General features: G+C 38.7%; 1 protein-coding gene across 2 annotated transcripts in view; it reads right to left on the bottom strand.

Moving 5' to 3' along the window:
• tbx5b (T-box transcription factor 5b) overlaps positions 1-25,260 on the bottom strand; it is a 69,528-nt gene extending 44,268 nt beyond the window's left edge. The window contains exons 1-10 of one of the 2 annotated variants that reach the window (XM_072248048.1): positions 25,205-25,260; positions 24,723-24,883; positions 22,137-22,331; positions 21,711-21,805; positions 20,219-20,338; positions 19,610-19,757; positions 17,685-17,837; positions 14,673-14,764; positions 13,368-13,591; positions 9,266-12,073 (exon numbers count right to left, since the gene is read on the bottom strand). In XM_072248048.1, coding sequence (XP_072104149.1) covers positions 11,487-12,073; positions 13,368-13,591; positions 14,673-14,764; positions 17,685-17,837; positions 19,610-19,757; positions 20,219-20,338; positions 21,711-21,805; positions 22,137-22,286 — 1,569 coding nt within the window. In that variant the 5' untranslated portion in view covers positions 22,287-22,331; positions 24,723-24,883; positions 25,205-25,260 and the 3' untranslated portion in view covers positions 9,266-11,486. Of the gene's footprint in view, positions 1-9,265; positions 12,074-13,367; positions 13,592-14,672; positions 14,765-17,684; positions 17,838-19,609; positions 19,758-20,218; positions 20,339-21,710; positions 21,806-22,136; positions 22,332-24,722; positions 24,884-25,204 lie in introns of those variants that run through there. The other variant, XM_072248049.1, reaches the window with a different exon arrangement.
• Between the last annotated feature and the right edge of the window lie 1,517 nt (positions 25,261-26,777).

Here is a 26,777-nt window from a genome sequence, read left to right as displayed (position 1 = left end):
CCAGCAACCTTACTGGGAATGTCACAATATAATCTGTCCAATCATTAACACTCTTCAACATAAGACTATAAGATATAAGAGCAAAATTAGGCTATTTAGCCCACTGAATCTGCACCACCATTTTATCATGGCTGATCCAATTTTCCTCTCAGCCCCAGTCACCTTCCTTCTCCCCCTATCACATATCCCTTCATGCCCTGACCAATCAAGAACCTATCAACCTCTGCTTGAAATGTACCCAACACTTGCCCTCTACAGCTGCCTGTGGCAAAGATTTCCACAGATTCACCACACCCTGGCTAAAGGAATTCCTCCTCATCTCCATTCGAAAAGGACGCCCCTCTATTCTGAAGCTGTGTACTCTGGTTTTAGGCATCCTCTCCACAGTCTCTCGATCAAGGCCCTTCACCATTCGATAGGTTTCAATTAAGTCACCCCTCATTCACCTGAATTCCAGTGAATACAGTCTAAGAGCCATCAAGCACTCTTCATATGACAACCCATTCAATCCTGGAATCATTTTTGTGAACCTCCTTTGAACCCTCTCCAGTTTCAGGACATCCTTTCTAAGATAAGGGGCCCAGACCTGCTCACAATACTCCAAGTGAGGCCTTACCAGTGCTTTATAAAGTCTCAACATTACATCCTTACTTTTATATTATAGTCCTCTTGAAATGAATGCTAATTAAATGAATGGTCTTGTACTTTGGTAGAAGAATTGAAAGGGTTGAATATTTTCTTAATGGAGAGAAAATACAAAAAAAACTGAGCTGCAAAGGGACTTGGGAGTCCTTGTGCATGATTCCCTAAAGGTTAATTTGCAGGATGAGCATTTGCCTTCCTCACCACAGGCTCAATCTGCAAATTAGCCTTTAGGGAATCATGCTCAAGGAATCCAAGTCCCTTTGCACCTCAGTTTTTTGTAGTTTCTCTCCATTTACAAAATAGTCAACCCTTTCATTCCTTCTACCAAAGTGCATGAATATACATTTCCTGTCACTGCATTTGGTCTGCCAGTTCTTTGCCAATTCTCCTAATCTGTCTAAATCCTTCTATAGCCTCTCTATTTCCTCAAAACTACCTGTCCCTCCACCTATCTTCATACAAAAGCCAACAATTTCACCATCTAAATCATTGACATATAATGTAAAAAGAACCAGTCCCAACACAAATACCTGTGGAACACCGCTAGTGACCAGCAGCAGCCAGAAAAGGCTCCCTTTATTCCCACTCTTTGCTTCCTGCCAATCAGCCTCTGCTTTATCCGTGCTAGGATCTTTCCGGTAATGCTATGGTCTCATAGCTTGTTAAGAAGTCTCTTGTGTGCACCTTATCAAAGGCCTTCCAAAAATCCATGTGCACAACATCAACCGATTATCCTTTGTCTACCCTGCTTGTTATTTCTTCAAAGAATTCCAACAGACCTGTCAGGCAAGATTGTCCCTTGCAGAAACCGTGCTGACTACACAGTATTTTATCATGGGCCTCCAAGTACTCTGATACTTCATCCTTAATAATTGACTCCAATATCTTCCCAATCACTGTGGTCAGGCTAACTGGCCTATAGTTTCCTTTCTTTTGTCTCTCTCCCTTCTTGAAGATTAGAGTGGCATTTACAATTTTCCAGTCTTCTGGAACCATTCCAGAATCTAGTAAATCTTTAAAGATCATTACTAATGCCTCCACAATCTCTTCAGCCACCTCTTTCAGATCTCTAGGGTATACACCATCTCATCCAGGTGACTTATCTATCATCAGACCATTCCCAAGAACCATCTCTCTAGTAATGGTATCCTTGAACATAAAGATCCCAGCTATAATCTTTCTACCATGGCTCAGTGATGCCTACAACATCATACCTGCCAATCATCAACTGTGTGGCAAATTCTTCTACCTTATTCCATATACTGTACACATTCAGATACAACACCTTCAATCCTGTATTCACTCCTTTCGATTTTGTCCGCCTTTTACATTGCAACTCATCCTGTTGAATGAAATTTTGCCCTCTCCTCCTTACACTTTGCCTTGGTTGTGAACCAGCTACCTCATCTTCATCACTACTATCCACCTTTCCTACAATACTTCTTGCATTGAAATATAGGCAGCTCAAGACCCTGGACACACCATGATTAACCTTTTAATTCTTAATTCTGTCAACATCTGCCTCCACAAACTCTCCATTAGCTGTTCTGGCACTTTGGTTCCCATCCGCCTGCAACTCTAGTTTAAACCCCACCGTGCAGCTTTAACAAATCTTCCTGTTGGGATACTAGTCCTCCTCTAGTTCAAGTGCAAATGGTCCCATCTGAACAGGTCCCACCTTCCCAGGAAGAAAGCCTAATGATCCAAAAATCTCATTCCCTTCCTCCTGCAGCAACTCGTTAGCCACGTATTAAACTGTATAATCTTCCTAGTTTTGGCCTCACTAGCACATGGCACAGGTAGCAATCCTGAGATCACAATGCTGGAGGCCCTGCCCTTTAACTTAGCACCAAACTCCCTGAACCTCATCACTCATCCTACCCATGTCATTGCTACCTACATGAACCACAACTACCGGCTGTTCACACTCCCACTTAAGAATGCTGAGGACTCGATCTGAGATATCTCAGACCCTGGCACCTGGGAGGCAACATACTCTCCGGGAATCTTATTCTCACCACAGAACCTCCTATCAATTCCCCCAATTAACGAATCCCCTATCACAACAAGTGCCTTTACTTCCCCCTTCCCTTCAGAGTCACAGAGGCAGACTCAGTGCCAGAGACATGACCACTGTCATCACTCCCCCAGACAGTATCCAAAGTGATATACCTGTTGTTGAGGGAAATCACCACCGAGGTACTCTGCACGGGGTGCTTACTGCTTTCCCCTTCCTGACTGTCACCCAGTTTCAAGTTACTTGCATCTTGGGTGTAACTATCTCTCTTAATGTCCTATCTATCACCTCCTCAGCCTCCTGCATCATCCGAAGTTCATCCATTTCCAGCTCCAACTCCTGAATGCAGTTTGTTAGAAGCTGTAGCTGGATGCACTTCTCGCAGTTTTAGTCATCAGGGACACTGGAGGTCTCCTTCCCTTCCCACATCCTGCAAGATGTGCATTTCATTATCCTGCCTGGCTTCTGTACTGTCCTAGCTGAACAGATATAAAGAAAAGAAGGGAAAAAAAACTTAAGCTTTTCTTTCCTTTGCTTTCTCTAAGTGAAGCCTTTCTTCCTGGAAGCCTCGAAGAGCTAGAGGCTTAAGATCACCACTCTGACTATGTCCACTCTTGCCCCTGCCTTCCTCTAATTTGCTGTTACTAATCAATCCCAAATGCTGATTGATTGCTGGTCAAAGCTCTATTACACCGCCTTGACCTGCTATGCCTTTTATCCTTGGGCAGTGGACCTGATTGAAGTTCCCTCCTCTCCAAACTTCCGATGTCCAGATTGGCTGCTGGTCAAAGTTCTATAACAATTCACTGTAAACAAGGTCTGGAACTAAATACAAATTACTGCAATTATGGAAAATCAAAAATTACCTACTTCTATCTTATTAATATCTGTATAGGTGCACAATGGATTAGAGGAAATGTCAAAGATTCAAAGTGCATTCATTATTAAAGAACGTATAAATTATACAACCTTGAAATTTGTTTGCTCACTGGTAGCTACAAAGCAAGAAACCAGAAAGAACTCAATTAAGGAAAAAGAAAAGAATAAAAATTTTAAAAAATACCAACACCCGATACACCAGAGAAGAAAAAAAGCGCAAATCATGCAAACAATTGAAGCGAACAACAACAATTCCAGCCAAAATTGCATCCTCAGCTCCAAACCCTGTGCAGCCCAGAGGAGGCCCAAAGCCTGGCTTAGCAGTTCATCACATTATCAGGCACAGAGCACAACAGTCAGGGCAGTCTTCATAGCCTCAACGCCATAGAGAGAGAGCAGTGGCCATTGCAGAGAACGAGTGAAATCAGCTCTCGTCTCCGATCTGGACTGACATTTAAATTTTCTAAACAGTTTGTTGTACCTTGTATAAGAAGGCATAATGTTTAAGATTAACCATTGGGAATCAACATTTAGTTTGACTCTGTTCATCGTCAATGCATCCAAAACATATTTGCATTTTATGCTTAAAGTAATTAAACAACTAGGGGGCACAGATGTAAAAGGTAGATCTATTGAATCATGCTTAAACAAAATTTAAAAGAATGAAATTTTGATGGTATTCCTTCTCTGATTATGCCTGCCCAAAGTTCTAATATTCAACCCTTACATACATTAGTCAATTCACCAGATTACTGCTCAGTTTAGTAAGCCAGAATGCATAACAAATGTTAAATTGATTAAAAATTCGGTGTGCATTCGGAGTTGCACCCCATTGAAACTGCAGTGGGAAAATGTTTCTTCTTTCAGTTCTCGGGTGTTTTGCTCCATGTACAAACCTGGCTTATCATTTCCCATCTGCTCACATTCAATTTCTCGCCAATTCTGCAGCTACAGATTCCTGTCCATAGAAGAGGCCCCATTTGATATGCAATAAAATATTTAGTTGAGCAAACAAAGAAACTCATTTTGTCTTTTAATTGGCCAAATCCATATTAGTCCAGATATAATTTATGTTCGTATTAATAGCATAAACATTTCCAGGATTCATGAAGATAAAATTCTACTGTCATTAAAATTCCTTTTAAATATTTTTGTTCTTTTTGCTAATTCTGAGGGGCCGATGTCATGAAAAGCAATATATCCAAATAGGGTAATAAATCCAGCTCCTTGTTAATTCGGTAAATACTGTAGGTAGTAGCAATTATAGAGCATAGAAACATACTTTTCAGCCCAACTCATTACGCCTATCCATTCTAATCCCATTGCCTACATTAAACCCATATCCCTTTACTGCCATCCTATCCAGGTTATCTATCCAAGTGCTTTTTAATGGCTTTAAAAGGTCTTTGGCAAATACCTCAGGTCTACTTCTCACCTTTCCAGGTGGTGCTGGATCAGGCCAGGACTTTTCATGGGGACAGGTGGGGGGAAAGTTGTTATTTTTATTCACCACTGCATTAATGAGGCAGTTTGGAGTTTTTTTTAAATTTCACTTAAGATTGTGTGGTTTCTTTCTGAGTGCTGGTCTCAAATTCCGTTAATAGTCTTCTGAATTTGTCTGGAGACAATTCCAAACATGGAGCAATGTACAAACTGTGACAAGCCAACTTTAAAATTAGTTAAGTATTCCAAGAAAATTTAGGGACCATTTTAAATAGATTCTCTAGTTAACTGTAGTTAACCAATTACTCTGCAATTTATGCAGGCTAATGACAAAGCAATTTATTTTATTGGGACCATGACCACCAACTCTTTACATAATGTTTGTTTGCATTATCAATGAACAACAGGAATTAATGTTAAATGACACCAGAAATAAATTGACAAGTAGTATGTCCCCCTTCATCCCTACCAACAGGAATGAAAAGAACAGCAACATTTTGACATCACCATCATTTGCCAGTTTGCTTCTTCTATATATTTGTGATGTGGAACATAGTTTCTGATTAATCTTATATTATACACTCAGTAATCACCTTATTAAGCACACCTGTACATCGGCTTGTCAATGCAAATATTTAATCAGCCAATCATGTTGCAGTAACTCAATGAATAAAAGCATTCAGACATGGTCAAGAGGTTCAAGTGTTTTTCAGACCAAACATCAGAACAGGGAAGAGATGTGATCTACGTGACATTGGCTGTGGAATGATTGTTGGTGCCAGATGGGCTGGTTTGAGTATCTCAGAAGCTGCTGATCACCTGGGATTTACGTGCACTACATCTTTAGAGTTTACAGAGAATAGTGCGAAAAATTTAAAAAAAAACATCCAATAAATGGCAACTCTGTTAATGAGAGAGATTAGAGGAGAATGACCAGACTGGTTCAAGCTGACAGGAAAGCACCAGTAACTCAAATAACCACACATTACAAATGTGGTGAGCAGAAGAGCATCCCTGCATGCTCAGCTCATTGAACCTTGAAGTGGATGGGCTACAGCAGCAGAGGACTATGAACGTACAATCAGTGGCCACTTTATTAGGTTTAGGAGGTACCAAATAAAGTGGCCACTGAGTGTATTTTTTGTCATTGTATTTTGTGTCTTCTTACAGCGTAGAATGAGTCAATTCCGCTACTGAGCCGAAGCCAGCTTCCAAAATAAAATCACCACACCTCCTGAGAGAAGGTTTCTCTCACATCCCCATCAGCTCCCTCGATTTTCCTATCACCCAGCTATACCAGCGGTAATTTATAGCAACCAATTGAACTGAAAAAACAAGTCTATCTTTGTGATGAAGGAGGAAACTGGATTACCATACAGTGACATGAGAATTTGCAGACTCTGGAGAGATAGCTCTGAAGGTGAGATTTGAAATGGGGATGCTGAATTTGTAACGCTACCTGCTATACCATAGTGCCATCCCCAACACCATATTCACAAGGTCAGCAAGGTTTGTATGTAACGTAGGGAAGTTATGCTAAATTTGGGGGTAGTGGTGCCAATCAAACAAATTGCTTTATCATTAGCTTGCTAGCATTGCAGAGTAATTAGCTAACTATAGAGAGAATCAATTTAAAATTGTCTCTAAATTCCCTTGAAAAAGTCTGTGAATTTAAAATTTGACTTGTCACAATGTGCACATTGTGCCATGTTTGGAATTGGCTCCAAACTTCAAAAGACTCTTCCTTTTTTAATTAGGCTCTCTACAATGCTCAAAACTACCTCAGGAATTAACAATCTGAAAGGAGCCACTGACACAGGTAAAAGGGAATAAAACAGAAACACACAGCGGTTCAAACAGCTTTTATGGAAAGAGGAATGAATTAACCTTTTTGGCCAATGGCATTTTATGGAATATTATAAATTAGAAATGCTAACTTAGTTACTGTCTCCAGAGATCCTGCTTGAATGTGTATCATTTTCCGTATAACCTCTGGGAAGAGCACCTTACCTTCAGATTGGAGAGTTCAAATTTCCAGCAGCACTCAGGATGTGTTATACTATTCAGGACAAGGCAGCCTGCTTGGTTAGCACACATCAACCACAATAAGCATTCATTTGATTTCCCCACGAGTGCATAGCACAGAACATACTGGCTTTACAAAACTAGCCTACTCTGATGGTGCCAGCAAAACTTCTACCAGAAAGAAAGACAAGAATAATAGGCTCTTTGAAACATCATTAGCTGCAGATTCCTCTCTAAGTAACATGCCATCCTGACTTGGAAGCCTATCACCTTTCCTATGGCTTCTGACCCAACATCATTGCAAGGGACGTCCTGCGAATGGAGTACAGCAAACCAAGAAAATGGTTTCACAGTATCTCCTCAAAGCCAAATAGTGTTGGCAGCGAAGCCCAATTTCCAAAACAAAAATGAATGGGAGAAAATGGATCATAAATATCAGGAGTAAAACCATGGGCTCAGCAATATGCAATGTTACAGGGTTATTCAATGTTACAGGAGTATAGTTATTGTCAGAAAAGCAAATCAACTGGTTCTGAGTTCCCAATTACTCACTATTAGCTAGTAGACAGTGTTTTGTTTAGATATAGTTGAATTTCAGCATAGCTACAGAATATACAGCATGCACAAAAATGTATCCTGTTATATCATTTGAATCACATTAAGTTGATGAGAATTCTCCAAGTCCTAGCAGTACAGTTATTTTCCTAAAGGATGTTTGATTATTTTATCCTGCTTAAAATTCATTTTTCCAGATTTACCAGTGTATATTTGGTCAACTTTTCCCATGTGTGAATAAATTCATCCTAAAATTGCATAATTTTGTACTCTTTTACATTATGCCATGTGACTAACTGCAGCCTGAGTTCCAACAATTTTCATAAAAGGTTTCAAAGACAGTATGTGAGCTCTTCATGTCTACATTTTGCAATGGGCTTTGTTAAAGGTTGAAAAACCACTGAGAATACAAACTCTGTGGTGACCAGTTCAATATGTTAGATTTTTTTAAACATGGACTACTTCATTTTGTCTTGTTTGAACCTCTGCATACAAGTGAAATCGATTTTATTCTTCACAAGTAGCAGAGTACTGTTGTTGCCAGATGGCAAGAAGTATCAAAGAATAAACTTGTTGTTTTTAGTCATTCGATCTGTGTCAAGGCCATGAGCAATCAATTCTTTGCCAAAGGCTTACAGAAGTAAAATGATGCTGAAACTTAGCTTTTTCCATTTTAGGTAAAGCAGAGAAGTCACAAAAGGTGGGTGACATGGAGGCATTGGGAATTATTAAATTAACTTGTGAATCAGACTCCATTTTTAAGTAAAGTTTGATGCATTTTTGAGAAAAACTGAAGACCTTTGGTTTTGTGCAGTTATTAGAGTTTTGAAATAAATGCCAATTTATGTTTTACATTATTGACAGATTTTAAAGTACCTTAAGGTTTTAAATTTGAATCGGGGCAACATGCAGATAACAACCATTGAGCTGAACTGGATATGTATGTACTCTATTGATCTTGTGCTTTATATTCTGCATTTTTCACTCATTTTTTTTCTTGTTGCCATTTTCACAATTTGTTTTTTTCTTTATGCATGGTTGATGTTTAATCTTTGAACAGGTTCTAGGGTTTCGTTGCTGTCTGTGAGGAAGGTGAATCTCAGGGTTGTATACTGCATACATACTTCGATAATCAATGTACATTAAATCTTTGAATCTTGAATTTTTAAGTTTCAAATGCTGGAAAATTAATTTCTACTCTTTTTGGGCACAACATGTATGGTGTAGCAGAAGGTTACGATTGGCATAAATAAAATATTAAATTGCTACATTTGTACGAACCTGGAGTACTCTATCAAGATTACATAAACATAGCATGAATTACAGATTTGCTTATGGCTTCAAACTTTGCCAACAATTAAGAAATCAAACCTTCACCCAACACTTCTTTTTCATAATTCAGAAAGAATTGTTAACATTAATTCAAGCAGTGCATCAACTGTAAATGAACTTGTTCTTAAGAAGTAACTGTTATGGTCAAACTAGTATTCACAAGCAGAGTAATAATATTTCATATCATGGCATATTAACTTCAGAATATAACTCCACAGTTAATTGTACACCCAAAATGACGCTGTCATAACTGACCCTGGGTATCTTATGTGCTTTATTTTTGTCACTGATTTTTTTTTCAAAGGACCACTTTTATGATTCTTTTTAACAAAGCTTATTTATTTGCTGTATGATCTTTCCCATAGTTGTGTCTTTCATTGCAAAATACAATTCAAAACTAATTACAATCTAAAAAGTAAAATTTTTATAAGTGCCCTTCACAGAGAACAATTGCATCACACAAGCACACACTAACCAACACCACACAATGAGTACATTAATATAAATACATCATTTTGGACTCTGTTATGTTCAGCATTGAAGTATGTTTAGTGCATTCTGGCATAGAATTGAAATGGTAATGATTGCTTACAACAAAAACTATAAGGACCTTAAACAGAAGGAGGTATTTTAATGTCCTTTTAATTTGCAAAAGGGACAGTTGTTATAGAGTGCAATGCAATATGAACCCACAAACACAAAGGCAGATAAATTAGTGTGTTAACTGCCTTTAATGTACTGAAAGTGATTTTCACTATATTTTCTTTACATGCTTGCAGTCATGTGTCTCAATCTTTACAATATTTTACAGTCTGAGTGTTCGACTTAGTAAACTCATTCAATGGCAGATCCCTATTTGTTTGCATAGAGATTCATAACATGATGCCAGAGAAAGTTAAGTCACTCAAAGATAGTATTTGAAGTTATTTCATTTCAGTATATACAATGTGTTTTATTTACAATGAAGCATAATTGATTCATCTCTTTTATACACCAAAAAAACTTCCAAGCGTACTTCTTTAACAACTCTTCTCTAACAATATATCATTCTTAATACTCCAAAACAAGCACTTTTAGGATTGTCCAACAATAAATACTATTGACCAGAAAGATACTAATATTTATTACAAGCAATTTCTGCACTTTATTCATGTTGAATAATGAGCTACTTATTGCTTGATACATAATTTAAGAATATTATTCTTTGCCTCATGATGTAAACACCTGTATTGCTCAAAATGGGAGAGAATTAGAGGTTGATGCTAAGTATCACAAGATCAACATATCAAACATATATAGCTGTAAATGGGTATTTGTATACAATATTTACCATAAGTGAAACAACGAATACCTATGTTCTCTCCATTATTTACATCCACTAGTTTTTGCATGTACATATGTTGAGTTGTCCTATTGTTATATATCTGAAAATAGTGCACTTTCCCCTACATTTTCCAATCTTTTCTATGAACAAAGTAAATAATGCCATTCTAGTTTGCTTCTGAAGCAGAATATATAGCCTGAATTCTGAACCTAAAACGTCTTCTTGGCATCGTTCAAGTTTTGGGAACTTCAATGATTATCTTACTGAACTCAGGAATTTAATTGTATTCTTGGTCATAGTTCTAGTAACAGGACAGATGAGATTTCTGAGGTTGTGGCAGGTCAGAGCAATATGACTTGTGGAAGTACTGTATTTCACAATTCCTAAAATCCAAAGTAATGAAATAATTTGCATGTCTAGTTATTGCCTTGACATTAACTTTTATTTTAAAAAGTATTTAATTGAATATTAATCATGTGATATTCTTGCTTACCCTTATAGCCACTCAGTGTTGCTAACTACAGTATTGTAAAACAATTTGATTCCCTTTCTTCCCCTCTGCTGCTACACAGGCAATATCTGTCTAGGTTGGTTTTCACTCATTCTTATTTTGCAAAGCTATAAATATATTAAGATTTTACACTTGACCCCTAAAAAGAGTATTTCTCTAACCAATCGATCTGATGAGCATTTTGCTTTTTTTTAACTCTGCTGGTAACATTTTGGAATAATTATGGGAAAAAATATACTAGCAATTGCCTAGAGAAAGAGAATTAATTATTTCCTCCTTCCAGTGACACATGTAGGCATGCAGGTGTCCTCTATTGCTCATTACGCCACATCGTACTTCTTCGTCTATAGCATGTGAGATCACGGCGGCAAATTGTTCAACAGGGGAGTATTCTACGTATTGTATTCATACATCAAATGATTCTTCTGTTTGTATGATATCTATACAACTTTTGACCAAGTTTACAAATGAAACACCTCAGAAACATTAACTATACATTGCAGAGAAACATCCACCAGATGGAACCCTTCAATTTTGATTTTTGATGAATGACTTACTTAAATATCATTCAAATAAATACAGTAGGAAGAAGGAAGGGGAAGAATATCTCAATGATATGTCACTTCGTAAAACATCCTTTGAAAATTACAGCCATTTATGATTGATTTTCCGAAGAAAAGTATTGCTTTAAAATTGTGTTCAGTTTCATCAAATGCAAACATTCATGTATGTCAGATCAATTGGGGATCTGTGAATTAGCTATTTTCAGTCCATTCTGGCACCATGCCAACTCCATGTACTGAGTGGTACTGATGTGGTGAAAGGGTTCTTGACATGCCATGTGGATACAAGTAGTCACCAGGTTGAAGATTGCTTGCAGACTGAATGCCAGCTTGAGGAGCACATGACCTGACTATGGGCTGGTGAGAAACTGAGGTCTGATGCTGAAACATATTGTGCGTATCCCCTATCTGTGGAGATGTATGGTTGGCGACTCCAGAGATGCGAGGCATTAATGGGCTTGATGTGAAATGTGCTGAGAAGTGTTGGTAGGGTATTCGGTCCATAGGCTGCATCGCAGTCACTGTACAGCTGCTGTAGGAAGGAACAGTGGCCCAAGTGTTGCAACTAATGTCATCAAGGCTGGAGTTGGGGTCCGTTCCGGGTGTAGAGCCAGCATACATGCATGCTTGCCGTTGTGCTGAGTCAGTCCGATAAGAAGGAGTAAGGTTTTGTTGTTGGGAGTAACTTGAGGATCTGTAGAAAGGGTCATCTTCAGGCGGAGGACTTTCTATATATGACTTCTTGAATGGATGCTCGGTCGAGTTGCAGTCTTCTTCTACTGTTTATATAAATAAATCAGAGTGGAATCAAGTTTAATTAATAGGCCATCTATGTATAAAGCATCTCTACTGAAGACATTGCATTTGTTTGTAAACTTGATTAAAATGATCTCATAAATATTTTAGTAGTAATTTTGTCTGTAAATATCTTGGGTCCATGAGGTATACAGTGTCTTGTGTCTTTGAGGTCACTTCAAATCAGCAGGTTGTGGACTTAAGTTTCATTTCATAGACAGAACAGCAATGCCTTGAATCACACTCCACTCTGTGCCATTACTAAGAGAAGGTGGCAATGCCAGAACCATATACAGTATTGGAATGAGGCATTGAACTGAGGTCTTTTGCACTCACTGATTATTGTTAAAGATTCCATGACATTATCTGAAGAATAACAAGCAAGTTCTTCTCCAGTGTCCTGACAAACGTTGAGGCCTCAATAAATGTTACCAGATGAGCTGATTATCTGGACATTAGTGCATGTTTGCATATATTTCCTTTCTTACAGCAGCGACCATGTTTCATTGGCTGTTATGAATTTAGAAACATACTGAAATTGCAGAAAGTTCTCTCCTGAGGCAGATGTTTTTTTCTTTTTATCACGGCCTTATCAAACAGTTTCCTAGTTCTTGCTACCTTCAAGTTCCAACATGTATACATTAACAAATCTCAACTTATTATTTCAACTAGATTACAAAGCCAATCCAAATAATCCTAAATGCTTTACATCTGTTTTTGTCAAGGGTTCTGTTCCTCAACATATTCCTTAAGGCATATCTGTGATAACTTACATCTCCACAATAGTTAGTTCTTGCCTTCCATGCAATGAAATGTTGATTTTTAAAAAGGAGGAAAGGGTCTTTAGAAGCCGTGCCTGTGTGAGGTGGAGCTGGGATTGGGAAGGTCACATGCTGGTTTAATATCACAGCATTCCATCTCGCCACTGTAGCCCCAAGAGTTGTTTATTTTTTGACACTCAAGCGGAACAGATAACAGGTTATTTAGAGAAGCCACCCACAGAAGGGACAGTTCAGATCTCTCAGTGGGAACACTTGAGGTGGACGTCTACTTGTCAGTTTATTTTTTACATCTGCTGATTCCTCGAAAATAGGATCCTGCAAAGTGTCGTGCTAACAATATTATTGAAACTAGGAAATATTCCCTTCCCAATTCTAACAATTACTACTATATATCTTTTCACTATAACATTTGAAGATGATTCTGATATCACACTCAGAGCGTAAATGAGAGCTCACAATAAAATACACAGAAGGGTTGGAGGATGCTGCTCCTTACCTTTCCTTTTGTTGCAATGATAGAGCGGACTCTGTTCCTGGGAAAGTGAATATGGGTTGGGAGGGAGCAGCTCTTGAGATGAACTGGAAACACCGTTCTCACATTGGTACTGGGAACTCAGGTTGTTGGACACGGGCAACACTCGTACCTCCCCACTGAACTGATTGGCAGCAGACCCCACACGTTGCCTGACCGTGCTCCTGGGAACCACGGGGTATTCTTTACTGTAAGCATATTACAAAAAATAAATACATTAACATTCAAACTAGGATAATATTATGTAACTCAGTATTATCCTGCTTACATGGAGCACAATTTTTGTTGTAGTTGAGGTTATAATATGTGTTAAAACTATACGTATATTTGAGTCTGCGACCCGAAGGGTTAAACTTCATGTGCTATTTAAAACATTTTTGCAGGCTTTGAAAATCTAACTGTTTTTGATATTGTTCTGTGATTCCCCCTCTGTTACCTGTTACTCTGTCAATTCTAATAAAGGCTGTGAAAAAGTCCACAGATGTTACCCTAGGAATCTCTCCCACGCGCACGATGGGCCGAATGGCCCCTTGCTGGTACATAACGTTGCTTTAGGAAAATCTCACTTTCTTGTTTATGGCCCATACAATGGGTTAATCATGTTCAACGAATGCTTGCTTCAAGCCGTTATTTTAAGGCATGCGTTCATTGGCCCGGGTCAACGGATGCCTGATTTCAATTTCTGAATAAAGGAATGTTGGATCAATCAGCACTTGGAAAATCTGACCCAATGTATTGCTGTCTAAAGGCCAAGTGTGACCAACTTTGGAAAGTGAATCTTATGATGTACAGGCTCAGTGTACTAAGTAGGGTTATTAATACAAAATAATTAAGAAAGATTCTAATATTGAAAAAAAAATGTCCTTAAATGTGGTCTGTCCACATCAGAGAAAGCAGATAATGCCGGGTTTGCTACAGCTTCAACGATATTTTATCCCCTACTCTACAATTGCGGCTATACTTTAAATGGGCTCTATAGGCCGGAAAGGACTTTGGCGTGTTCTTAGGCGACAAGAAAATGCAAGTTTTTTTTTCATCTTCACAAGGATATCCTCGCAAAAGATTTAGTCAGCACAGTGAGGAAGCGGTTGTGTGTATACAACCCAAGAATCCCCGGTAAAACAAAGCTGGCATGTTACTGAACGGGAATGGGTTTGACTGAAAGTAAAGCAGTGAAACTGAATAATGTATGTTATTTATGTCGCATCCTGGACAACATATATTTGGTGTTTTGTCCATTACATGCAATCCAGAGTGTGCGCAAGTTACCTCTGCATCCGAGACATTCTGTGCAACTCCATATCATCGCTTCCACGAAATCCCTTTGCAAATGGGTTATTTTCTATTTTAAGTTGGGTAATCTAAATTAGAAATTAAAACTACTTTGAGTTTCTTACAGCATTTTAACGTAAAGTAGTTTCAAATGCAGCCCCAATTAAACATCCCCTGTGAAAATAATGACAATGCAAACAAGCCTGCTGATATGAGACAAGGATTATACGTGCGTACTTGATCCACTGCTTTTGTTTTGTGTTGTTTAGAAATTTTAAACCTTCCTTAATGCACTGTGCAACGCTATTCGCATTTAAGGATAGTACGAGTTTTTACTGATACTTTCCCAACATTTTAACAGATACTCTCGTGCAGAAAGTGTATTCAACAAACCTCGACGCAAAGATGCGCAACTTTATTCCATCGCTAAATTGTGTAAAACTAGGGGCTCAATGCATGCCTTACAATTGGTTTTGTCAATCTGCGAGGTGGACGAGTTTTCACATTGATCTGGAAGTGCCAGTAGCTCCTGGTAACCCTATGGCCACAGAAACCAATAATTGGAACGGGAATCTCAAAACCTTTGAATTGGATTTCCTTGACGAATAATTGTAAACCAAGTTCAACGTGGCGGAAACGTCTTGGAAAGTTTGTTACAATAATCTGCTATTAGTTCTGAGCGCCTGCATTCCAAGCCACAAGTTCTCGCCGCTCTTCTCTCCTTTTTTTTGAGGTTTAGCTGGGTGACCATTACGGCCTGCTAAAATGACTGAAACCGGCTCTGGACATGGTCAGTGCCAGGTATTGCTGGTGTAGCGGTAGCCCTGGCCAGCATCCAATTAACCAGGTCCGACTGAAAATGAAGATATATAGAACTTGACTTTCAGTATTTCAATGGCAAATGGATAAGGCGCAAACGATTAAAGACAATTTCCTCGCGAATAGTTATCTCCATTGCTGGGAAAATTTCGGGCCAACATTTCACACAACTAAATAACTTGCAGAGAATACTTTGGGCAAATCTGTTAAGGGACACGCTGGTATTACAACTTGTGAAAGCCATAGACAAATTATATTGGAGATTCTGAAATGCCTCCTTCGAAAATTCGTTGTATTTAACTTTAGATAATATTTTCCTGCGTGGATCCCGACAGTGGCTCCACGATATGCAAGTAGTGTGCAGGTAATATAGGTCAGGATAACACCGAACTTGCTACTTGATTAAATAGGTTAGTCGGAGGAGTGAGGTAGGGGTGTCATTACATTAAGGAACCACAAGGCAAAGCACAACGAAGCTACAACATATCAGGGTTGAATTACACTGCTCAATTTATGCAGTTATTATTTGCAGTAATATAAGCCAAACAGCTAACTTTCATTTTATTAATCAGCTGCACTCTTTGATTTTAAGCATCCATCTTATAGCAAAAATTCTACATTTCATGTCTCAGATAGTACATCTACGTTTCTTGTTTTCGGGGGTAATGTATTCGCAATGTACTTCTTCATAACACTTCGTTATTTTCAATATTTCTAATAGCTTGTTTTGCGATACTTTCGCTGAACGTACGATTAATCTCAATTTTAAATTCTTGTTACAAACATATTGATGACGATTAAATGGTATTTCTACAAGAAAACCAGTTACTTTTAAGGACACATGATAGAACCCAAATTTTAATCATACTTTTCAAGTCCATTATAATAAAATGGATAACAATTGTAATAAAAATATTTGAGGAAACAAATGAACGTTGTGCAATTTTAAGTAATTGCCCTGATGCGTACTCAATCGTGGGAAAATCATGCCAAACTAAGTCAAAAAACAGAGTGTTCTTCTAGACGCTTAAGCAAGAGTGTAGAGAGTTAAAAATAATTTCCGAATAACCTATCCTGCTATTTTTGTTTTTAACCTGATGCAGCTTGTGTCCCGTCTTGAATGAATTTGAAATTGTGAGCTTCTGGGCAGCTAAATTGTAATGAAAATCTTCTTGCTAAGAAACGGGTAAAATCCTCGAATCCATACCCTCACCTTAAACAAAGTCTCTTTTGTTTTTAAATCACGTTTCCCTGAAAGATTTTACAATCCAATGAAGAATATTGGTCTCTTAAAGGTAAAACCGAAAACTAGTACTACAAAACTTGCAGTTGGTGGCATTTCAAGGAAACGCAAACTTTTTTCATTAAGCATGATAGATGTCAGTTCCGTTTTGCAATTGGTGAACTGCAGGTGAGGTTTTTACTTTGATTGCGGTTGGAAAGTTAAATGGATTCGTACCCGGAGCCTCGACCTTTTCCTAGAATGAGCGCTGCAGCAAAACTTGTTTGCCCGTCAATTGTTTAAACGGGCAGATAACGCATTTGAATGGAGCTATAAAACTACCTTGCTCTCCTTCCTCAGATCGTTCAAAGACATCCGCCAGAGTGATTCAGACATCTCTGAAACTTTAATCCTCAACTAATTCCCCAAATGGCGTTATTTCACTAAAGGCGGAAATTAAAAATTAGTCTAAACTTTTCATTGGTGGCAAGTTATTGAAGTATCCGCATATAATGCTCACAAAAAAAACCTAACAGAATTTTTTAAAGGACTTTAATCGCAAATGCTAGATGTCTGAAACAAAAGTCGAAATTATTCAATATATACTTCGATTCATCAGCATCTAGTAAAACAACAAAGAAGGTCTGGGGTGTTACTGCAAACACATCACCTCAGTTTTAACCATTTTATTTTCATGGAACCTGGCCAATTATGCAAAGATCGCGTCACTTATTTAAATATTTGATGGTTGTGCACAAAATTCTTACAGTATAGATCCAAGGCGTCGCGTCCGTTTGCACTGTGCCCCAGACTGTGACCTGTCCAGCGTTGGGGACCGAATCCACGCCGGCCTAGTTATAGCATGAGCCTAGACGTCGCTTCTCTTTACAAACAGTGAGTGGAAATTGAAAAGTGGGATTACAGGGGTGAGAGTGGGAGAATGGTTCAGGTTCTCACAAAATCCTCACCTTATGGTTTTGGTACGACGTCACAGCGATGAAGGCAGTTTCGGAGAAAACGTGGGTACAGAATGCGGTATTTTTCGAGCCAAATCCGTTATTCTCGTCAGCCTTTACGATATGGAGCCTGGGCTGGTACTTGTGCATCGAATTTAGGATAATCTAACGAAAGAAAATAAATGTAGTTAAATTTGGATCCAAAAGCAATTTGTCAATTTGGGCATTTGCGGTAACAGGAAGCTGCACGTCAAAAGCGAGGGATGAGGAAAGTAAAAGTGGGGGGGGGGGCTGTCGCCTTTGTAGTTAAAAGCCAATGGAAAGCTCGTCGCAAAACTCATAGTTTTCAGTCACCCACTTCCACAGTATCTCTCACCCCAATGGCAACTTGTTCCAGATAACGCTGGGTAATGCTGGCATCTGGGTAGATGCTGGAAGTGGCTTTGATTTTGTTTTGGAAAACACCCAATTTCCTAAACCCCCTTTCCATAAGCAGCCAACCCCTCACAAGGAGACGCTGTCTTTGATTTTAAAATGTGATTTAAAACCTTTCGAGCATCTGGTAATACCAAAAATGACTTTCCGAAGGACTCCTTCGGCAATTATTCCAAGATCGCCAAGATTGTTAGTGGGGAGGGGGGAAGGGTCGCGAGCGAATCTGGCGACAGAAAGACGCTACTTGTCTCGCAATGGCATACCCTCCAAGTCATCCCTCCTTGGAGTCCCTCTCATCCCCCAGGCTTAGTTAAATTGCTTTGACAGTCTCGTAAGCCCTAAACATCACTGGTGAAAGATCTAATGATTTTTAATTTCATTACGTCCTGCTTAGTTGAGAGGCTACCAGTACTGGTTACATCCAGCAATTTGTTAAATGTAGTTTACGTTGTTGCGTTTCTATTCGTTTGGTTAGATTTTTGCAATCGCCGCTTTTTCACAGTAGGGAAGGCTGATTTCACCGGGCTCCCATCCACCGCCCGGCAGTTTCCAAGACTACCATTACCCAACGAAGTGCTTAATGTCTGGAAACCCCGGCTTACTATTCTGGTAGAAGAATATTATGAAGCTTAAATAAAACTGTTAAAGTTTGTGTTTTCAGTTTGTGCTTTTAGCTCTGTTTTCTAATGTTAATTCTTATCTCTCGGCAAACCTCGCAGATAATACGGAGCAGCAGAGATGGGGTAACTTATTTTAAAATTATGTTTTAATTTATCCAATAAAGCAACGGCGCTCATTTTACAACAAATAACAAAGGAGGAAAATCAGAAGGATTTCACCTGGAGCCCTAAAACTTATGGAGAATAAGTTTGGACCACTCTTTATAATGAAGTGATATTTATATCATTTGGATTCGAAAGTCTGGATGGGCAAAAGCAGGAGAATGAACGCGTGCGCCTTCTCTCATAATACTCATATTGTTTATGTTAAGGGACACCTCCCCATGTCCCATAATGCACTAGAGCAGAATGAGGCAATATGTGTTCGGGACCATTAATTTCAGGTGAAGTGAAAGGTTCCATTTTCAAATCGTGTTTGCAAACCATTGCATTCCTGGTGCGTCGCTTAAAAAAAACACACACACGTACACTATTTGGCCCAATGCCGCAGCTGAAATAGTAACCTTGTTAATGTCCACTTCTAGGATGTGTAGCAACATGAGAAAACCAACAACAATTATTCATGTTACACCAAATGTCTATACAGTTCCATCACCCTCCAACCCTCTGCTTAATCCTTCGCAAACCAACGTCAGTTATATCCGTCACATTTCCCTTCGGATGGCAAGCAACTTGGCAGGATTTAGCTTTCCTTGTTAGCGTCCAATGCAATGTTGATCTGTGCACTTCTATTATGATTCAGCAAGTTTTGAAGATAATTAAGAGTTCTGCTACTTAGTGGAAAGAATTAGACTTCAAATAAAATGAGCTCAGAGCACTTACGTGTCCGAAGGGGTCCAGGTGGTTATTGGTAAGTTTCAGCTTTTGGAAGGAGACCAACTGTCTCATCCAATGAGCCCCAGTAGCAGGTGAATCTGGATGAACGTAGAGTCTGCCCGGCATTGCAGGCTCTGCCTTCCCCGTCACAGACCTTGAGAAAACAAAGCATGGAAAAAGTTCAGATTCATCGGAGCTAAACTCCTACATCAGTCCAGTCTAGACGTAGCGCACACAAAGAGCATTGACAACGATAAAACAGGTGTTGCACTCAGTGAATATGTTACACACGTTGAAACCAAACCTCGAATTTACAATGCTGAATCGCTACTAGCAAGTGAAACGACCCAAATACCTGAATACCTGATTTTAAACGCCGGGTGCTTGTCTGAATTAAATCTTACGAGCCATTTAGCAGACGTTCATTTGTCCTCACACTGCCTCCTTTGCAGACCATGTCCGTGCTACTTCCGACCCGTGTAACAGCATGTCACGTTTTTTGAAAGGCTAATCCTTCTCATCTCCATTGCCGCGCCAATCCTAATCTGTTCAAACCAACTAGCATACGACTTCCTTTACCAGTGAACGAGATAACCGAACAGTGCGGGGACTTGCCATTTATTATCAGCGAATTTGTAACGGTGATCATCCGCCGGCACGATGTCCATCAGAAGGATGTATTTTGTCTTCGGATTTAACCCGCTCACCTTCACTTTGTAACTAGGAAACATGCGCCTGAAGTAAAACGAGAAGCGTTTTATGGTGCAGGAGTGATGAATTGGCAAAAATTTACTACAGAAAATAGTAACCACTTTCATTGATGATCTATGTCACTGGAGGTCTCGCCCAATATTTACTCAAAAGGTACATTTAATGTCAGAGAAATATATACAATATACATCCTGAAATTCTTTTTCAGGGTGCATAGCTATACTGATGCATAGCTTCATTTTATACGGAAAAAAAAGGGAATGCTGATTTTGCAACTTGAGCAAACATGATCTGTACTTCGTGTACATAGTAAACACGTATTATAACAGCCGCGGTTAGACAGGCAGCATTAATGCAGTAAGTAATATACGCAATATGGCTTCGATCATGGCCTAATTTGTAACCTGCATAATGCTTCATTTCTTTGTATCAAAGTAGCTGTTAGTTTGTGAACGCGAAACGTGTTTATAATATACTTCGGGAAATAATCCGAAGCTTTTTTCAACCATTAAGAAGTCGCATGGGGGTGGGGGGTGGGGGAGAGGCAAAAAGCTTTTTAAATGGAAAAACTGTATGTATTGTCTCGCCAAATTATCGAATAACAGCTTGAATATATGCAGATCTTTATAAATATTTATCACTTGTTCGGCGCAAATGGGATGAAATTGAAAGCCCACGAGGGAACATGTCTGCATGCAAAAAGAAATCCTGAGAAGGCAGAATGGGAAAGCGAGCATTGAGCGGCTCGGGTCTTTTAACGGATCTTAAAAGCGTCCTGAATTTCTGACTCAACCCACAACTTATTTAGCATCTTGCTCAAATATAATATCAAATAGATGTGGGAAAATAAGCTGGCTGAACTTTAAATTAATTAAAAGTGTATGTAGCGGGCAGCAGATGATTTCATGTAATTAGTATAATTTATTAATTCTAGTATTTAAAGTAGCTTATCGCGTCAGTTTATAATGCTCTAGCATTTTACTATAGAAGGCCAATGATTAAGTTAAAATGTGTGCGTACATATTTCATAAAATATATTTTTCTTGTTACTTCAAGATTGATTGGTTTTACTATCAAAAGTCACTTGAAATATTTCTTATTAAAAATTGATTAATCTGAGCGCGTTTAACGATGAGCATTGAAGTTATTATCCATATTATTAGTTATTATCTATATTATTTATTATATTGGACTCTTTAGAGCCACTTAAGTGTTTCCCTTTGGGAAGAACAGATTTTGTAGAATAGGGAAAGTTCTGTCACCACGAACTTTGGTTGATTAAATGCATATTCATAACTGCATTTAAGTAAGAGCCAAACTGTGAAGATAATCACAAATATAAGTAGCAAATGTGATTATTACAGCATATCATTTGGGTAAATTTATTTTCCTTTACCTTCCCGCTTTAGTAATGATCATTTCTGTCCCGACTTCGTGAAATTTTAACCATAATTCTCGCTCGTGTAAATAAACTTTAATTCCCTCCATACCCTAGAAGTGGAAAAAAGTTGACACTATAATTAATAAATACGTATAATTAGAATTGCATTATCAACACAATAAGTGCCATATAACTAATCAATGCAATAGTTTCTCCTCATAATTGTCCCATCAATTTGAAGTCAGAGATATTCTAAGCGATGGCCCAACAGCATGCAACAACCAATCAAGCGTTGTGTATACTAGCACCAAGAAAGGTGTCAGATGCATTTACAGACGTTTACATGTAACACCTAGTTGTTAACCATGTTAAGCAATAACGCACACTTATTTTGTTGCACGGCACAATGGTTTTGTTAGCGTAGGGGTGTCTGAGACCAACCTGTTGACTATATGTTGCTTGTTGTGGGGAGTGAGGTTTGTTGGCCGCGCCAAGCAGGCTGTCCTGCTTATTTTCAGAAGAATGTTCCTTGGGCTCAGGCTCGCCGTGTGTTGTTGCTGACAGCCCAAAGCCTTCTTCGGTCTCCGCCATATTTCACCGCACGATTCTTGCAAAAGAGGCACGAAACCCCGAATACTGTGATTTAATTATTAACAAGGTAAAACAACAATCATACAACACAGTTCTCTCATGGTAAATACACACACAAAAAAAATAAAAAGAAGGATAAATGGGGAGAGTGGATAGCTTCTGAAATAACAAGCTATTTGCGCTGTTGCATAAGGTAGGCCTTTTATATTAAGTTATGGGATATTAAGGATAAAACCACAATGCCAATCTTAGCTGACTCGAAAAGATAAATGAGGTATTCACGAAATTCGTCTGGACTTCTGGAAAGAGTAATAGAGATAAGGTTCCAGGCTGCTTTTGAGCAACCGTTTGATTGGAGTATATGCAGCAATTACATTTCCTCGACTTTGTAGACCCGTGTTTCGGCGTTATACACAACGTTTTCCGTCGGGTCCCTTGCCCCGTTAAAGGGTCGGCAGCTTTCCACATTAGCCCGAGGTCTCACCGTGGTATGACGATGACTATTGTTTAACTGGCTCGAGTGAGCACTTATAGTCACTCACTCATTGTACGTACACTCGGACTTCGGAAAGGTCTGAGCTCCTGTTGGTATCAATAATGAGTAGTTTTCAGAAGTGTGTGACCCACAGAAAATTAAATATTCTACAGCTGATCTGGGTCTTGGAAATGGGGAAGAGTTCTTAGGTTCGAAACGTCAAAATATCCCAGCATCCCAGAACTGTCACCATAGCACCAGTTAACTATTTTATCGTATGTTTTTGGATCTGACGTGGGGTGAAAATTTGAGTCAGATACTGCATTCCCTAAATTCTGCTAGCTACTTCCTCGAGTTAATTTAATCACTTCTCAGCATATTTTTTTCAGCGTAATAAATATCATCTCCAGTATTTTGAGATACAAATATAATAACCATAGTTCACAACACAAATGGACACAAAACACGTACAAAATAATTCTCTAGCGTTTCATCCAGATTGATTGAAAAGTATGTCAACATACTTCATAAGAAAAAGCACAAATTGAATATACACAAAACACCCATTTGTGTTTTGTGGGTCCATGTCATCCCCAATAAAACTAGGCCTCTGTTTAAAATGCACTAACGGTCAGCGACGAAGAAGATTACAATGCAAAAATAATTTAAGTCCTGTTTATCTTTGCTACGAGGCAACTAATGGGTTCATAATAGTTATGTGCATTAAAATTATATGTCGCCGGCTCGTAACGCTAATATTTTATTTATCAATTGTTTACACAAAGGAACATTTTCTGAAGCAGGTTGAACTGAGAAGATTTTACGCAACCACAATTCTCCTTAATATTTAGATTCCAAATTGTAAAATCCGCTTATTTTATTTTTACGTTTATATTTTGTTATAATATAGTAAATTATTTTGTTCATGGGTCTTTTGATTGGGCACTTAATTGACCATGCATTTTAGGCACTGGAATACTATTATAAATAATTCACGCAATCGTGAAACACAGAGTCTGTACCGATAATCGACGGGCTGAGCTTGTAAAACATATTTATGTGAAGATAAGGCATAATCTTTCAAAGTGTTATTTGAATGAGAATGCATTGGTTATTTCACAGAAAGTCATACGCGTTGAAATATATTTGCACTTTTTGGCAAGAAGGGCGATATTTTACTCGTAATACGTTTCAGGGTATTTTATAGCAATATTATGAGGGAAATTGTGATAACGAACCCTATTTCGAAGGGAAGCACTGCACTGACACATTGCACTTTTGCTAAGTTTCAATAATATATAGTTCCTTTCATGTGATCAATATCTAAATGAACATGTCATTAATATGTTTCTTAGTTCTATTTCCGGTACACTAAGTTACTGATTTCGGTAGAAATATTGTTTGCCGAGTTTTCAATCGAGGGGAAAGCGAAGAGAAAGTGCTTCCGGCAATATTAGGCGGTTTTACAAAAAAACCCCAGAAATAATAAATCCTCACTACAGACTTGCAAACTGCAAGGAGTCGCTACTTTGATGCTAAACTGTTCCACTTTTACTAGGATTAGTATTTTTGAAATTTGGTGTAAAAACTGAAGACGACTGGAGGATCAGAGGAAAGCGATGTGTCTGTTAAGATAGGCCGCGATATAATGCTTGTCTATGTAAACATACACTCATAGTGGTCAGTGTCATCGTTGGTGTATTTTTTGTACACATTGAAATATCACCAGTCACTAGATGTCCAGCTCTTTGCATTTCGAAAAGACTTGCCACAGCAATCGGAAAGAACCCGAAATACCCCCTCTTGGTCTATTTTCCGCACAGGCCCCGTTATTTACTGATAAGATACTTAAATAAATCGCTATTTCTGCTTGCACATAGGCACTGCACAAAACATTCAAGCAAGCTAAACAGCAAAACACCAAGAATGAAACTTAACTCGAGGAAGAAATAGCAACGTACCTTCAGATCTATCCACAATGAAAGAGTATTGATACAATCCTTCTCAGTCGCTGTCTTCTCTGGTTAGGCACAGAACACATCCCAGGCTGAACAATCCATAGATCGCCAGAGGTATTGCACTTCTCCAAACACTTCCAGGTTGCCGGACGTGCAAGAGGAATCTTGAGAGAGAAAAAAAAGATAAGGCCTTGTCGTAGTGCTTTGGGTATCTAGGCACAAGAAACTTGGCGTGCAGAGCACTAGTGGGAAAGCAGTTCCCCCATAAGGTTGATTTGGTGGGTGCTGTGTGTGTAATATAGGAATTGCGTGCACATCCAGAAGAGCGCGCTGACTGGAGTGACGTGGGGAGCCCTTCGTGCGCTCGAAGTGCTGAGCGCCTGTCCAACCAGCGCTGATCCACACACAGAGACTCATCGCAGACCCCCCAGCATCCTGGCAGCTCAAACACAGCACAAAGACACGGTGAAACTTGAGCACCTCACCATCCATCTTGGTCCTCTTTTTAACCAAAAGGCACCATCCCCACGCACACAGACACACACACACACACACACACACACACACACACACACACACACACACACACGCACGCACACACACGCGCGCACGCGCACACACACACACACACACACACACACCACAGACACACACTCACATATATACCAGCACCACGCGCACCAAAAAAAAAAGAAAATCTTTTGACTACAGACTAGACCCAAAGACCTCTCCGGGACGGGGGAAAAAAACTGAGTGCCTTGAAATGCAAATCCGATTCCCCTTTTAGGTTGTAGATAACTTCGGAGTTCACCATGACGTTATCCAGATGGGAGAAGCAGAAATCAAGAAAGTAACAAGCCTGTCTGAAGAAGCAAGTATTGAGACACAGTACGGAGTACTTTTGCGTTTTCTGTTTGTATTTATCAGAAGAGGGGGAGGATTGTTTGTAGTATATTTTTTCAATCTGTGATTTAAAATCTAGAAGATTATGAACGCATTTAAATTACTATTGTGACAACAAATTCAAATACAGACAGCTCACATACGAGCAAAAGCCATTTAAGTTTGTAACACTCAATTTAACTTATTTAAATGTGTGTGTGTGTGTGTCTGTATCTATCTTTCGAGTGTAGTTGAATGGATCATGACTGCTAAATCCCATTCTCTTGCATTCTGCACTCTGAAGTGAGCCTGTGTGAAACTGTATTCTTGATAAGGAAAGGGCCCTATATAAGTGTTCTTATGTCTCTTGATAATTCTGTATGCAGTATCAAATACATTTTGCATTTCAGTGAAATATACACCCCTCTGAGATTTATAGAGTAAATTACAGATTAATAAAGTTTCTGCTGATGCATCGTATTGCTATGCACGATATATTGACAAGTACAAATTTATTTTCTAAATCGAAACTTTCAATAGAGGAAAATCATATCAAAGAGTATTTCACTGTCTTTGCATCATGCATTAGAAGGTTAGCAATATCGAGTAGCCATGACTGCGATGCTCACTATAGGCGAAAGTGCAATATATTTTCGGACACACAATAACACAGAAATTCAAATACTTATTTGAAATTAAGCAAATCTCTGGCTCAGATCACCATAACTTCGACTACGTGTACTTACTTACACACTCTCTCTCTCTCTTTCTCTCTCTCTCTCTCTGTATGTGTGTGTACACACACACATACATATATGTATATATATACATACACACGACAGCGCAAGATCCTAACGAAGAAGTGCGCGGAATGAAACCAATTATGTTTTCTATTTTCCTTCCTAATATTTTGACAGAAATATTTAAACTGATGTTTTATATCATAATTAATCTGCTTAATATCAAAGCATGGAAATGCCATTTTAGACGGTGCCGAACATTTCGTTCAAGTATTTAGTAGTTTTATATTGCTTAGGCTGGCTGAGCTTTGGTAACGTTGCCAGGATGTTATGAAAAGGATTTATATGAAGTCACATTTCGCTATTTCCAGCTGATTATCATGTCTTTACAAAATAACACAGATAGAGTATTGCCACATTTGGGTTTTAAATCAGT

The sequence above is a fragment of the Mobula birostris genome, chromosome 31 (assembly GCF_030028105.1).
Source record: "Mobula birostris isolate sMobBir1 chromosome 31, sMobBir1.hap1, whole genome shotgun sequence".
Classification (NCBI taxonomy): Eukaryota; Metazoa; Chordata; class Chondrichthyes; order Myliobatiformes; family Myliobatidae; genus Mobula; species Mobula birostris.
This window is presented reverse-complemented; position numbering and strand designations above follow the sequence as displayed.